At 38.2% G+C, this 15,163-nt stretch overlaps 1 protein-coding gene across 1 annotated transcript; it reads right to left on the reverse strand.

The window, feature by feature from the left end:
• Positions 1–4,878: 4,878 nt before the first annotated feature.
• LOC140945307 (uncharacterized) lies at positions 4,879–6,004 on the reverse strand. Its single transcript, XM_073394347.1, has 2 exons — positions 5,786–6,004; positions 4,879–5,665 (listed from the first exon to the last, which is right to left on the reverse strand). Exons 1-2 carry the CDS (start codon positions 6,002–6,004, stop codon positions 5,138–5,140), a joined length of 747 nt encoding a protein of 248 aa, XP_073250448.1. The 3' UTR covers positions 4,879–5,137.
• Between the last annotated feature and the right edge of the window lie 9,159 nt (positions 6,005–15,163).

The following is a 15,163-nucleotide window of genomic DNA, read 5'->3' on the forward strand; positions in this document are numbered from 1 at the left end:
TTTTCTTGGGAATGTTTCTTGGTCAGAAAATAGTAAATTACTTCATGCTGGCAAATCTAATCAGAAGTAAGATCCACTTTTGTATAATTATTTCCACAGTGTTAAAGACCTGATTCAAAGGGTATAGGGTAATGATCAAGGCTCTTGGGACGGCAGTGCCTTTTTCACACACTGGCAAGATCAACGTCAGGGGGTAAAACAATGTAAACCCTGCGAGCAAAGCCTCCTTATGTCTTCTTGAGTGGTAAGAAAGGAGGTTCTGCCTGGATCCTGTCAATAAAACCTTTGAAGTTGCCGAAGCCCAAACTTCTGGACTAGTCAATCTTGTTTTCTCGCTTCAAACTGTTTATTTGAGTGCAAGGATCTGTATATTGATAAACCAATGGTTATGGCTGAGCCAGCTGTAAAAAGTGTATGTCTCTTAGCTAGCCCACATTCGAAACGGTATCCCAGAAGAGCAAAATTGAGCAATTGAAAGAAAGCCTCTGTTAGCAGGGCTAAAACAATGGCTTTGTTTGTTTCCTTAGGACAACACCAATATTTCAGATCATGTATCTTTTTGGGGATGTCGATCGAAGTAATGGCCGATATCTTGGTTGACTGTCGATCAACATATCTGTCGCTATGTTGGCCGATACTCGGTCGAGACTCACCTTTTACTGTCGGTCGAGAGCCGGTCGAGTCTCGACTGATATGTTGGTGACACTTGGCTGCTACAGTCTATAGGTCGATAGTCAGCCAATACTTTGCCTACAGATCACCGACATCACCGACACTTGGCCGGCATAATGGCCGATACCTCCGTCAACATTGCGGTCGATATACCGGTTGAGTGGTGGTCTAGTATCGGCCGACTGTCGGTTGAGTGAGGGTCTAGTATCGGCTGACTGGTGGAAGAGTCGGCTGCATCTCGACAGATACGATATGTGGCTGGTAGTTGACCGCTACTAGCCTACAGCCTATCAGTCGATAGTCGGCTGGGCTTTGCCAATGGATCACCGATCACTCGACCGACAGTAAAACGTCACTTGGCCGATATATTGACCAACTTTAGGCGATGCCAATTGTCAACTGATACTCCACCGATATGTTACTGATACTCGACCAATGATTCACCGTTACATTACCGACACACTACCAATCCTATCTCGACCGACTGTCGGTCAATCTGTAGACTGATACTGGACCGACAGGAAAACGCCGATATATTAACTTAGTCTCTACCGACACTCGGTCGACTGTCGACTGAGATATCTGCCGATACATTGATCGACACCCCCCAAAAGATACACTATCCAAAATTTCAATAAAAAGACTACAAGACCTCCATCCTTTAGTCTACCAGTGTGCAAAGGAGGAGGAAATTTGATTTTTGGAGCCTTCACTGTGGTTTTGTTCGGATCTTGCTGTTACATGTGACTATAAGACTAACATTCCACGTTAACTGACACCAAAACGTCCGTACATGAAATCTTCATCTTAAACAAATATATAAAACTAAAGAATTTTTTCTAAAAAATGCAATGCAACTTTCCGCGCAGTTTGAAAGCTTACCTGTGGTAGCTGCGCGGATGACTGGTCGTCGTACATGTACATAAAACAAAACGTGCCCAAAAACTCCACAGAACAAGAAGCGGAACATATTCAACGGTAGCCGCCATAAAAAAGTCCATTTCTCGCATCGCCATGACCACGAAATATAGCATTCTTTCGCCATTATGTCGGGATATTCATTATGGCTTCCACGCCACAGCAACTACACATGGTCAACATTTCGACGATTTGCAGCAACACGGGCTTTTCAACTTACCCAAAAATGCTAAACCACGGGGAACGGAAGAGGAGTCTATTAATCGCATTCTCTTGACCACAAACTCTCAAAATGTAGTATGTTTTTTCCCTGATCATGGCCTCCACTGCACGGGATTGGGTCCTCGTTCCCAGAGTCCTCGAGGCACATGATTTTCGCGGGAAAAATACGGTGAATGGTCCGTAACGCGTGCAAAGAGGGTGAATGCTCTTTGCAAAAATAGTCCTTATTGAGTAAAGGCAACAGAAACGTGCAACTTGTTTCGCATCACTGCTGGAAAACGACTTGAAAAGAGAAGTTGCGCGTTTCATAACCCACGTTCAAATCTGTCTTGCAAAAAAAAAGTCCGGATGTTTCCATGCTACAAAACTTTGTTGCCTGGTTGCAGAAGGTAGAGAGTAGTTGACAGTGGTTCTTATTTCTTCAACAAAATTACGGCAAGTTACGTAACTCCGGTGTATGATGTGACTGATAATAACTTTATTTATTTATATAGCGCTCATATCCTGAGCTCATGGCGCTGATGTGATTGATGTGACTCTTTCATAATTTAATCCAATCAGCAGTCAGTATTCACGCAACTTGTAGCGGACTCAGGGTTGCAAGGGTTTGAACGTGGGTGGTAAAACGCGAATCATCGCTTTTCAACGTTTCGAAACAAGTTGTGTTTTTTGGTTTTCGACCGTACCTTAACATTATGCATTAACGAAGCAAGATAACACGTTTTCTCGTTTTCTTTGATCTTTACAAAGCAGATAAAACAATTATATTTTTATTTATTATTTCTAATAGCAACCGAAGTCGATAAACAGGAAAGTCATTACCTAAAAAAGGACCATTACCGACTGGTCAGCGCGTTGCATTCTCAGTAAGTGGTCCCGCGATCGAGTTCCATTCTAGCCTGTTCCATGCGTTCGGATAGTAGAACACGGCGGTCAGTGGGGAGCGAGTTAAATTGTACACCGGGAAAAAGGGGGGAAGATTGAGGGGTGGGGCGATAGTTCCCCCTTTCACCCTCTAGTCTCTTCCTCGTTTTTTTTCTTCGTGAATTTTTCTCCCGCGCTCTACTATCTAAACGCCTGGAACAGGCTAGTTCCACTCGACCACTAGCCTCCCACGCAAACGTTCTTAGGGGCTCATCACGCGTTCCTCTGCCCTAATAACGCGTGACAAACCCCTAAGAACTTCTGCGTGGGAGGTTAGTCGGCCACTGGAGCTGGATTGTTTATGGCTCTTCCGAAGTTCAAATCCTCTTTTAACTGCTTGTAAATAGCCCAGTGGGTGCCTCCTGCCAGTTGAGGTTTTTTAATCCTGCCATGTTCATTTTGGATTAAAATTTTCCAAAATCTCGTAACAGAAGTCTTTGGTACCGCATTTATTAAGCCATACAATGAACAGACAGTTTGTATTTTATTAAGGTTACCCGCCCCTAGTGAACTTTATTTTTATACAGGTAACATTCTTACATTGATAAACTAACAAAAACTAACGATAAATCTAGGCGTTTGGCCAGCCATTCTAATATAACCAAAATGAACTGAGTTACTAGGTTAATATAAGGAGTGTCCTTTAACCTAAATTTCTAACTAAATAGCCTCCAAGCTAAATTTCCGACTTTTCAGTTAAGGTTAAATTTACTGATAGAATAGATATCCTCTTTGATGACAAAACATCGCTTTAAATCTTTATTTTTTGGCCTGTTGGGCTCCTGTTAATTCACTATACTTTAACGTTTTATTGTTTTATTTTATTTGCCACCCAATAATAGAAAATGAATTACAGATAATATAGGAAAATTAGAAAAACGAAGTTGCGAGGAGACCTAACAGAAACTATAGAAAATTTATAAGAGGTTAGGCCTCCTCAACTAAGGACTAGATCAGTTCTGATCAGTTATTATTGCAGAAAAGATGGCGAAAAGTCGAAGATGGAAAGATTTATGATCGGTTTTCATATTTACTTAATAGTTTTATGTTCAGTATTTTCTTAAAGGAGGAAAGGGATCTAGAGTTGATGACCTCGTTTTCAAGTGAATTAAAAAACTCAGGTCCTTGAAAAAAACAGGCGAGAACTTCTTATTGTTGTTCCACAATACGGTAGACGGTAGGCCTGAGAATTTCTTGTATTGTAAGGGTGGAATTGATTGCTTTCGGAGAAATTTTACTGATCAAGACGAGCTTATATCAGCTCGACACGTGGCCTCACTATACGTTGGTGTTTCATTTCCCTTCATAACTTAAATACAGGTGTTTTAATTATTTATAAGTTATAAATATTTTATCTATTTACAAGCTTTCAGCATTTTTTGCTACATTTAATCCTTCCATTATCATTTGAATGTTATCCACTTAAAGTTGTTTATCTTTTTGTCACGTTATTTTCTTAGTTCTATATGAAAGTAAACGGGATTTGCAATTATCTTTGCTAATTTTAATTTATTTCAATGAAATTGTTTTATATTGAAACTCAAAAAAAAGGTCTTTATTGCATTTCGTATATTTCTTTAAATAAAGTACAATCCGTAGTTAGTAGTATACTCTGTTGGAAATTAAGCCCTTTTTGGACTTCGCTCGTATGTCCACTGTTCAAAAGGGGGCATTTTATAGAAGTGTCTCAACACTTTTGTCCCTCACTGTAGCCATTAAGACATGGAAGCCTACAAACTTTTGTGATGAAAAAGATGGAACTAAATACTCCAGATTCGAATTAAAAATTACCGCTGAATATAAACATTAACGACACATTCATACAGGGTTAGCCTCGACGTAAAGTAAAATATTCAGAAATTCCGCGCAAGTAAGTGTTTGAAATTTGAATATACACAATAGACAGAGTAATAAACAGGTCTTTTTCTCATTGGAATTTGTGAATATATTACTTCAGATTAAGGCTAAGGCTGTAAAAAATGCGTCTTCACTTCTTTAATTCAGCGGTCAAAGCGAACTCGAAAATGGACTATTAAACGAAGGAAAACTTTATAAATTACCGAAAGCATTTTTCACTTAAGCAACATCTTCACATAATTATACACGTATAGGTCATATGATTTTCATAATGCTGAAGAAGAGCTTCACTACTCATCTCCTCTTGAAAAAATCCAACAACTGTGTCTCTCCACAATTGCTGATCGCATGCCCTCAATATTTATTATTAGTCCATATTATTATTGTGGGTTGTTTGTCAATTGTGGCTCTAAAATCAATGTCTTCCACTTCTACTCTCTTCCGCTCACACTGGAAACGTTTAAATGGATAGTTGTTTTTCTGGCAACATTCAAGTGACGTTACCCGAGTATAAATTACAATAGTGTATGTATTTCATGCTTCTTCAAGGTTCCTCCTTTACTAAGGCTCTTGGTACAGTGCTTACATTGATAAGGTGTGGAACTCTTTCATGTTTCTTTAAGCTTCCTGCTTCGCTAAAACACTTTCCACACCGTTTACATTCATAAGGCTTTTCCCCAGTGTGAACTCTTTGATGTTTCTTTAAGTTTTCTGCTAGGCTAAAACACTTGCCACAGTGTTTACACTTATGAGGCTTTTCCCCAGTGTGAACTCTTTTATGTCTTCTTAGGTGTCCTGCATCCCTAAAACACTTGCCACACTGCTTACATTCATTAAGCTTTTCTGCAATGTGAACAGTGTTATGTTTCTTTAAGCCTTCTGGTTGGTTAAAAGACTTGCCACAGTGATTACATTCATAAGGCTTTTCCCCAGTGTGAACTCTGTTGTGTTTCTGTAAGTTTCCTACTTGGATAAAACGCTTTCCACACTGTGTACATTCATAACGCTTTATCTCGTTGTGAACTCTTTCATGAATCCTTAGGTTTCCTGCTTCACTAAAACACTTGTCGCACTGTTTACATTCATAAGGCTTTTCCCCAGTGTGAACTCTGTTATGTCTTTTTAAGCTTCCTGCATCACTCAAACACTTGCCACACTGTTTACATTCATAAGACTTTTCTCCAGTGTGAACTTTATTATGTCTCTTTAAGCTTCCTGCTTCGCGAAAACATTTGCCGCACTGTTTACATTCATAAGGCTTTTCCCCAGTGTGAACTTTGTAATGTCTTTTTAAGCTTCCTGCATCGCTCAAACACTTGCCACACTGTTTACATTCATAATGCTTCTCCCCAGGGTTACATCTTTCATGGGCCATTAGCTGCCCTGCTTGGTGAAAACACTTGAAGGGCATTGACCTACAGTGTAGTTCTTCTAAGAGTTCCAATTGCCAGAAAAAAAGAATGATTATTAGTCAAAGCCACAACTATAAAATTCTAGGGAGGGGAATATTAACGAGATTCACTTTTACACCCGGCATTTTTCAGGGCCAATGGGCGTGTTTCTTGAAAGTCCTGGTAACTTTCCAGGCCCGAAAAGCTGCTTTGTGTTTGCCGGGTTTGACATCAAGATCAAAGTTTTAATAATTTTGAAAATGATAAAATGTAACTATCAGTTAACAAAGCAAAATCGACTGGTTTATGAGCTAGGAACTGTGCTACTATTCAGCACGTTTGGATTTTAAAATTTGCCTTTGGGCCTGAAAAGTTTTGGGCCTTTTGAGAAACGAACCCCAACTTTTAATCAAGTGAGTACCTTACCCTGACAAGAAGATTTGGGGATATTCAGCCACAAGACTATAAGCCACTTTTGTGGGTGGTGTAATAGCCCATATTCGAGATAAAATTATTAATATTCCAACACGACTACAAGGCTTTCTGGTCATATTTCTATACAGGGTGTTTGGTTGGGTTTAATTGGGGTTAAGTCTCTCCTGATAATTACGAGACAATGGACTCATTAAAATATTGCAATTTGCCGTAAAGCCTTGAGTCATGTATTGAACATGGGTTATTGCGAGGTTCCAACAGGAATCAAACCCATGACATCTCAGATACCAGATGGAACTCCCTAAGCAGTAAACTATGGGAGCAAGATCAATTTAGTTGGGGCTACAAGATCAACATCATTCAAGGTACAGACTATTGCATCTCAGGCTTTTTTCCTGATAGTCCTGATAATTGATGGGCTAATAGTGAGGATCCATGCTTTGATAATCTTTAGATCTTTATTATTTACTATTTGGTTTTAGGGTAAAAAAGTTACCAGGACATTCAAGAAACAGACCCCGGATGAGAAAACTTACAAGCCACCTACAGGGTGTACATCACAACAAAGAAAAAGTCAGTAATAACTGTCTGTGAATAGAAATGTAAATAAATAAAGATAAATAAATAAAATATCATGGTTTAACTAGAAAAGAATAATTTGGACTGGCAATCAAACATATGACCTTCCAGATACCGGTTGAAATGCTTTATAGTTAAACCACTGATCAATCTAATGAAAAACTGACTTGTATCAGGTAAGATATGAACTACAGCACCAGACCAGTAGGCAAACATCCCGCCACTCCACCCCCTGCATCACATAAGCAAGTAGATATAAGTAAAAAACCAATTAGAATAACTGAGTGTGAATGGAAACATTAATTAAAATACATTTTTTCAACAGGATTTGTACCCATGACCTTCCAGATACAGGTTGGAATGCTCTGATCACTGAACTATGGGAAACCTGAGTAGCGAGCATATGGTCGTTTTCAAGCAGTGTTTTAAGCAAAATAATGTGTCCACTCTATCTTGGGTGAAATATTTCCTTTATCCTTTTCAGTTTACATTAATTTATTCTTTGTAAACTGTTTCATGTGCAATAAACTTGTTGTTGTTGACTGTTTGCATTCTTGGGTGCTGGTTTTTGGCCAGAATTGATGTTTAAGCAAATTGTCTTTTTAAGGTAATGTTACACAAGACGATTTGCAACGATGATTTTTAGCGCAACACAGTGTTGCGATATGTTGCGACATTTTTTTGAATGGTTACAACATTGTTCCAGCATTGCAACGCTGTGTTGCGCTAAAAATCGTTGTCGCGAAACGTCCCATGTAACATCACCTTGAAGCAATACAAATTTGGCAGTATCGAGGCACATTAAAAGGGAAAAGGCCTCACTTCTGGTTAGTGTCGCTCAAAAATGCCTTTGCTTAAGCTTCCTATTTGACCCTTTAAGCCCCAATAGCGACCCACACCCAATTTCTTCCAGTAATAACACTACCTGATCAAACAGATGGGGCATGAGAATTAATGAAATGATCACCAAAGATGAGCAGTACCTTACTTCATATAAGCAGTACATCTGTGTTGAGAGTAGTAAGTCCTCTCTTAAAAGCCTGGATCAAGGTGTGTCACAAGAGTCTGTTTTGGGACCCTTGCTTTATCTGGTTTACACCTCTTCGATTGATGATCCTTAAGCGCCACGCTATTCAGTAGCACCTATATGTGGATGACTCCCAAATTACCAAATATATGTCTCGTTTAACACTGACTTGAGTGTTGAGTTACAGATGGCCAAATCAACGGTTCAGTTGTGTGTTAAAGACATTTATATTTGGATGGTTCATAAGGACTTTAAGTTAAACCAGGACAATTCGGAACATGAGACCATGATGAGAAAATGTCCAGAAGTTGTCAAAAATGACAAATGATGACAATATTTCAAAATCTACTCATTAGATTTTGATGAAATTTGGCAGAATTCCTTTTATTAAGATTGTACTTTAGTCAACAGTGTAAGATTTCTTTTTCAAAATCATAAGCCATGAAATATTCTTTTTTCAGTGAAGGAAATTCCCCCCCCCGATATTTCATTAACTGCTGAGGGTGAAAAAGAGCTGAAAAAAGCTTCTTCCCCCTCCAGGCTACACCATGATCAGATCACAGGCGGCCTAAACTCACGTCATGAGGGAAGGTGGTAAAGTAATTTACATACCATAGGTGACGAGCCAGTGTCGCGTTACTGGCGACCGTTGAAAATAAGAGACTTTGTATGAGAAATAAATTACTGAGATCTGTGAATGCTAAATAACGTTAAATCTTACTTTTCCTTCAATGAAATGAACAAAAAAGACATACATGTGATATATTCCACTGTGTTTTGGTGTCTGCTTGTTGTTTTACTGTTTTTTTTGGCTTGATTGCAAAACCACTGTTACTCCCTTCATAACCAGAGGGTGTAATTTGCAGGTTACCTTATTTACCTGCAGGTTGCAGGTCGCAGGTTGCAGGTCAGAATTTGAATTACACGCAACAATCAACGTTAAATTGATTTTGTGAAAAAAAAAACCTGTCTTTACAACGTCACGCAAACCGGAAATATCTATAGCACCAGGAAATTGTTTTTTGGGAGTTAGATTTTGCTGCCAGAGCCCTGCAGAACAAAATTTCTCATCTTCATACTTAAAAATAACAATGAATGGTAAAGAAACCGCATGTGGAGATTCTACATGCCGGCTAACCACGGCGTTAGAATTTGATATGTGACACAAGGTCGTGCCGCAAGTATCATGCTCATAATACTTCCAAAATAGTACAGTTTCAAAAGAACAAAATAAAAAGAACGTACCTAGAGAGAGCAACACAAACATTGAGGGCCAGTCAGATGTAATTCGTCGCAACATCCGCTACTTATACCTTGCACTGAGAGATCAGCCGCTCCTTCATCGAATTCATCACTACTGTCCACCCCCGGTGTCCACGGCTACTACATATACCGGTTGCTCCTCGCTATCGCTAGAGTTGCTACTGTCGTACCTACAAAAGAAATTACATAGCTGTGGTGACGCAATTATTATGTGCATTTCGATTATACACAAAATAAATTTCATATCAGTTTAATAGAAAAAAGAAACCAGTTAACGTACCTTCCTATTAAATCCATGTTGGATCCACACCGTGGATAGCCGGCTTGTGGAAGGTAGATCATTAACCACCGGAGATTTCCACATCCGGTTTTTTTTTACCATTCTTTGTTATTTTTAAGTGTGAAGATGAGAAATTTTGATCTACAGGGCTTTGGCTGCAAAATCTAACTCCCAAAAAACAATTTCCTCAGACTAAAGATATTTCCAGTTTGCATGACGCTGTAAAGACAGTTTTTTCTAAGATGCAGTCGAATCCCAGTAACTCAAACCCTCTGTAACTTGAACCTCCCGCTAACTCGAAGCAATTTACATATTTTTCTTCAGATCGTTTTCTATATAATTTTACCCTCGATAATTCGAACTTTTTTCTATTTCCCTTGAGGGCTGGAATTATTGGGAGTCAACTATATGCAAGTCTAAAATACCAAAGCTGAATTCTAAGCAGCAAATTAACAACTCACGCTACTGCTAGAAACATATCTTAACCTGACGCTGGCGAATATTATGTGCGTTCATCAGTGTTAAAATTCTACTTCTATATTTAAGCTTATACTTGACAAAGGTTGCCCATCGCGCCAAGGTATCAACTAAAAGTATCAACAGTGAATCAAAAGTGAATTAAAAGCTTTTCTTACCTTTAGTAACAAGACCTTGCCGCTCTAGCCAGCCAATTCAAAACACCACCACAAGAGGTATTCGGTAGAAGAGTAACAATACACTTCATGACCCATACACGACAATTACAATATATACCCGAACATGCCCGAAGCCCGAAGATGTGGGAAGATGTGTCGGCCTTCGTCCAACACCGACGATTCCCGCCGCGGCACGCGAGAAAAACCTCTGGTACCCATGGTAACGAAGCCCAGGTGAAGTTTTAAATATGCATGTACCCAGGAAATATACTAACGTGCAATTTTGCTCTATGATTTTTGCAGCTATTTTATAAGATTTCAGGAGCCGAAGTAATCGGCTCCTGATCTTATTATGTACACAGGCCCTTGTATGTACATTACATTCTTTTTTCACAGGGAAGCGCAGTACCGAACCCAGTAGGGGGCAATATGTGAGATGCGAGAGATAATTATAGATGATTTTATCATTTATGGAGAGGGGAGAGGGAAAAATATGTTGGAAAAATCAAAATTTCTGTAAGGCCCCCCCCTGCAGACCATGTAAATAGCAAGTGACCCCCCTTCTTTATTCAATATAAACGTGATGACCCCCCAACCTCATATCTCCTTTTATTTGCTATACACAGTATAAAATGCATGTAACGTACTGTTGACTCAAAAAAGTGTTGTTTTGTTAAATAGAAGAAGAGCCGCGGATAGCTTTTACAAATCGTGCCTTCATGGTGAACACAAATGTAATAACCATGCAAAATATAATTCTTTTCAAATGATTTTCCTACAGTTGTAAAAGGACTACTTTTTTGTTGTTTTATCATGTTCTTCTTGGGCTATTGAAATGACAAGCATTTTGTTATAAGAAAATTCAGTCAAACCAAATATTAAAGCAGATAGGTCTGGATTCTTTATTAGCTAAATTTGAAATAACACAGAAGTTTAGTGTACAAACAGAATTTCTGTCAAATCAGAATGACTAAGTTGTACAAAATATAGCGCTGCTTAAACAAAAAACAATAGGATTACCATAAAATTGTACAATTTAGCAATTTCACATATATTGTTTGTACTCTGCTCTATAACTTGGCAAATGGAACCCTCTTAAAATGTACCTGGCGATCAAACTGCTGATCCCCATAAACTTCTTTATAAAAAAAAGTTTAGCCCCGTCCTCTAGCGAATCTGACATAGCCTTGACCCCCCGTTCTTTTCTTCCCTCCCCCCTCTCCATAACTAATGACCGGTCCCTATTATCATTATCATTGTCAAAAAAAAGGAGTACAGATGGACTGACTGCCTCTCAACGGACTAACTTTCGACAAGACAATTGCGAGCTGAATATCTGCAACTTCCTTCCCCTCCCTTGAAGGGCGCAATCCATTCAACCAAAATTTCCAACCCGTCATACCGGGAAAAGTGGTCCACCTCCAGAGATGGACCAGTTTTGTTTCGAAACTTTTCCAACTTTTCCTTTTTCAACCGATCCATTGAGTTTTGGACCGAAATTTCCGGAAATTTTGGTTGAATGGATCATGCCCAACGAGTCTCCCCTCTAACTTCCCTGAAGTCTGTACGGATGGACGGGCGTTTGCCGTTGTCATAACAAAATTTCACGCACCAAAAATGCGTGCGTTCCTTTGGGTTGGTGCGGATCAGGATCAGTGATCCGAGATCACTCGGACCATGGTGGATCAAATGAACCGATGAATCCACTCTGGAAAAGTATTCGTTTGTTCATTTGATCTCGCCATGATCTGACGGTCTCAAAGCTGTCCGTCTTAGACCTGGTCTGTAAGGGAGTTGACTGTATTACCTTCCAGAGGGGTCTCCTTGTAAGCTAAACACATAGGATGTTAGGATGCTAGGAGCTCCTGATCGTTATTATAGTAATACGTGCTAATTATTATTATTATTTTTTTGTCATTTATTAATTTTTATTTGAAGTTTTCATTTTACAGAGTACACTTTAGGTAAAAAGGAAAAACAAACAAACAAACAAACAAAACAAAACAAAACAAAAAGAAAAAAACTATTACAGCAGACAATATCTAAGTTGATAGAAAGTAGTTATCTTTATATTTATGTACAATATTTAATTGTTAATTAGATCACATTATATTGATTAACTTTTCCCACTTACGAAGATGTTTATTTAATGTGCCTCTTTTCCTGGCAATGTAAAGTTCAAAGCTGTAAACACGCCTAGTCCTAGTAATTAACCCGTGAAGGGAGGGGATACCCTTTTGACATTTTTGTGAATAAATATAGTACTTCCTAAGCAATACAATATGATTAACTAGAGGGAAATCATCTCCACCATCAAATTTACCGAAGATTATATCCTCTTCTTTTAAATTCTCAACAATAATAATATTGTTGTCCCTTAGCCGGGACAAGACGTGTTTCCCAAAAACAGAGGATATTTTGCAGGAAAAAAGTAAATGCTCGATGGATTCGACCTCAGTTTAGCAGCAAACACATTTCCAAAACGAAAACGTTTCTCATTCGTAAATACGATACGTTTTAATATTTTGAAGTGAAATTCCCTAAGTTTTGTTTCTAATGTTGTGCGGAAAGATAATAGGTAAACTCTTTTCCAGTCGATAGTTAAATGATGATACTTTGCAGATAGCTTCTCTCGATCTTTAGCGGTAGATGTGGTTTATTTTTTGGCCAAAAAAGAAGATAGATGTGCTTTGAAGGAGCGTCAATAATTGGAATTAAGATATCATTTATCAAAATAGCTGGTGTATTCGGCAGAGGAGAGAGAGCACTGGTGCAATAGTAGCTGTTCGAATTAACAAACGCCATACTGCTGGCATGGAATTAATTACACTCATAATGAAAAAATTTTGTTCAGGGTTAAGTTGTACATTATCAACAGAAAATAAGTCCCAGATTTTACAAAAGCCTTGATCCGCAATATCTCTTCGGTAAACAGATTTCTTATCAACACAAAGAAACTTGTTGTTCCATATGACTTGATTTACAATTTCGTGTACTGAACTAGGTTCTCTTGCGTTTAATTCTGACCATGCAACAAGGCATTGCCTATAAAAAGCTGGCAGGGAAAGATTTAGTTTAGAAACCTCAAAATTACAATGCAGTAATTATATATATGTAAATCTGTGAATATATAGGAAAATATACCTTGGTTGATTAATTGATCAATGCAAAAGCATTTGAGCAACTTTTCAATTGGTTGCCAAACATGCCTTAGTGCAAAAGCATAAAAATCGCTGGAGATCAGTCATATTTCTCAGTGATGTGTACACTTGTACAAAATGGACACCTGGTGGATTTAATTTGTATTTCTTACTGTTCAACAAACAAGATTGTAATATACTGATATAAGAAATCCAAATTTTTGCGATGTTTTGTACATCCTTGACTACCTTATTATAGGAAATTAACGCTCCATGAAATTAAGGTATTGGAAATTAACGCGACTTAAATTAACGCGAATTTAATAGAAAACGACCTTCGAATAAAGAAAATTAACGCGAAAGAGGAGGTAGAATTTCAAAAAAAGGAAATTAACGCGATTATCTTGGACGAAATCAAAGGAGAAGATATTGACGCCACTTCTGACATCGACAACGATGAAGATGAACTCGAATTGTAGCCCTTATTTTACTGCCTTACAATGTATCAATAATCTTGAAACTAAAAGGTCATATAAAAGGAAGGTTAATCTCAAGAATCTTAAATTTTTTAAAAAATCTATCGAGCGGTTTAAAAATTATTCGCTAATTTGATAAAGAAGACCGAAATGTTTACAAAACCGCTAACAAGAGCGCTTCGATACATACTAATCAAACCCGTCTTTCTAGCAATCGGTTGGAGCTATCTAAATGATCTTTCACACACGTTTTTAAAAAGATTGAAACTACTATGAGGTGAAATTGCATGTCAAAAGCTCTTCATTTTTTACAGATAACGGCCAAACAACAATATTGTCCATTTTTTACTGTGTTTCTAACCATAACTGAACTTCATCCCAAAATATCTCGATAACGCTCTTACAGATTTCGCTTAAACTTTACGAACATCGAGGCTGCTATTGGAGGAAAAAGCTCCCGTGAACGATTTCGGAAGAACAATTCCTAGTGCCGAGACAAACTGCTGCAAGTAAAATAGGTACTAGCGTCATTTCGTTGCTATGACAACTTCGATACCGTTGCAACCCTGATCATAACAAATTTTCATCTTTATCTAATACAACTGTGGTGGCAATTTTTTCAAGACTTTGTTTATGGCGACGTAGTTTATGCTCAAACTTGGGAGGTATTGGCCCTGGAAAACTGTATCGAGCCACCTTAAACTTCTTGTTTTTAGAGTCTAGGAGGGCGATTTTTCTTTCTAGAATATCGTAAAACACATTTTGCTGGCCTATTTTGCCTAAAATAAAAAGATAGAAAAATTTGACCAAAACCATAGACTAACCCCTTTGGAAATATCCCAATTTTTCGACTCTTTGAACTTCTTGTTTTTTGGGTCTTGAATGGCCATGTTCTTTCTAGAAAATCGTGGAACACTTTTTCCTGGCCTGTGTTATCTAAAACAAAAAGACGGAAAAATTGCAAATTTTTGAGCAAAAACTATGGACGAACCCCCTTTGGAAAAATGCTAATTTTTTCGCATTTTTGAAGCTCTTGTTTTGATAGCCTAGAAAGGCGTTTTTTCTTTCTAGAATATCTTGAAACACATTTTTCCGGCCTATTTTGCCGAAAATAAAAAAAATGAAAAAATTGGCCATTTCTTTACAAAAGCCATGGGCTAACCTCTTTAGAATAATCCCAGTTTTGGACTTTGTGAACTTCCTGTCTTTATAGTCTAGGAAGGCGTTTTTTACTTCGGCGGAGCGCGAAGTAAAGGTTTCGCGACGCTCAGGAATGTATCAAAGTTACAATTTTTTGACAAGATTGGGCATGCAAAGTCTGTAGGTTTTCGGTTTTATTCGGCT

This window comes from Porites lutea, chromosome 8 (assembly GCF_958299795.1).
Source record: "Porites lutea chromosome 8, jaPorLute2.1, whole genome shotgun sequence".
NCBI lineage: Eukaryota > Metazoa > Cnidaria > Anthozoa > Scleractinia > Poritidae > Porites > Porites lutea.

What these genes read in the sequence shown, in the direction of transcription:
- LOC140945307 (XM_073394347.1), bottom strand. Translation starts at nt 6,004, where the DNA reads ATGCCCTTCAAGTGTTTTCACCAAGCAGGGCAGCTAATGGCCCATGAA. An exon ending in GCTTAAAGAGACATAATAAA is followed by an intron (nt 5,666 to 5,785) that starts GTTCACACTGGA and finishes GAATGTAAACAG; the next exon opens with TGCGACAAGTGTTTTAGTGA.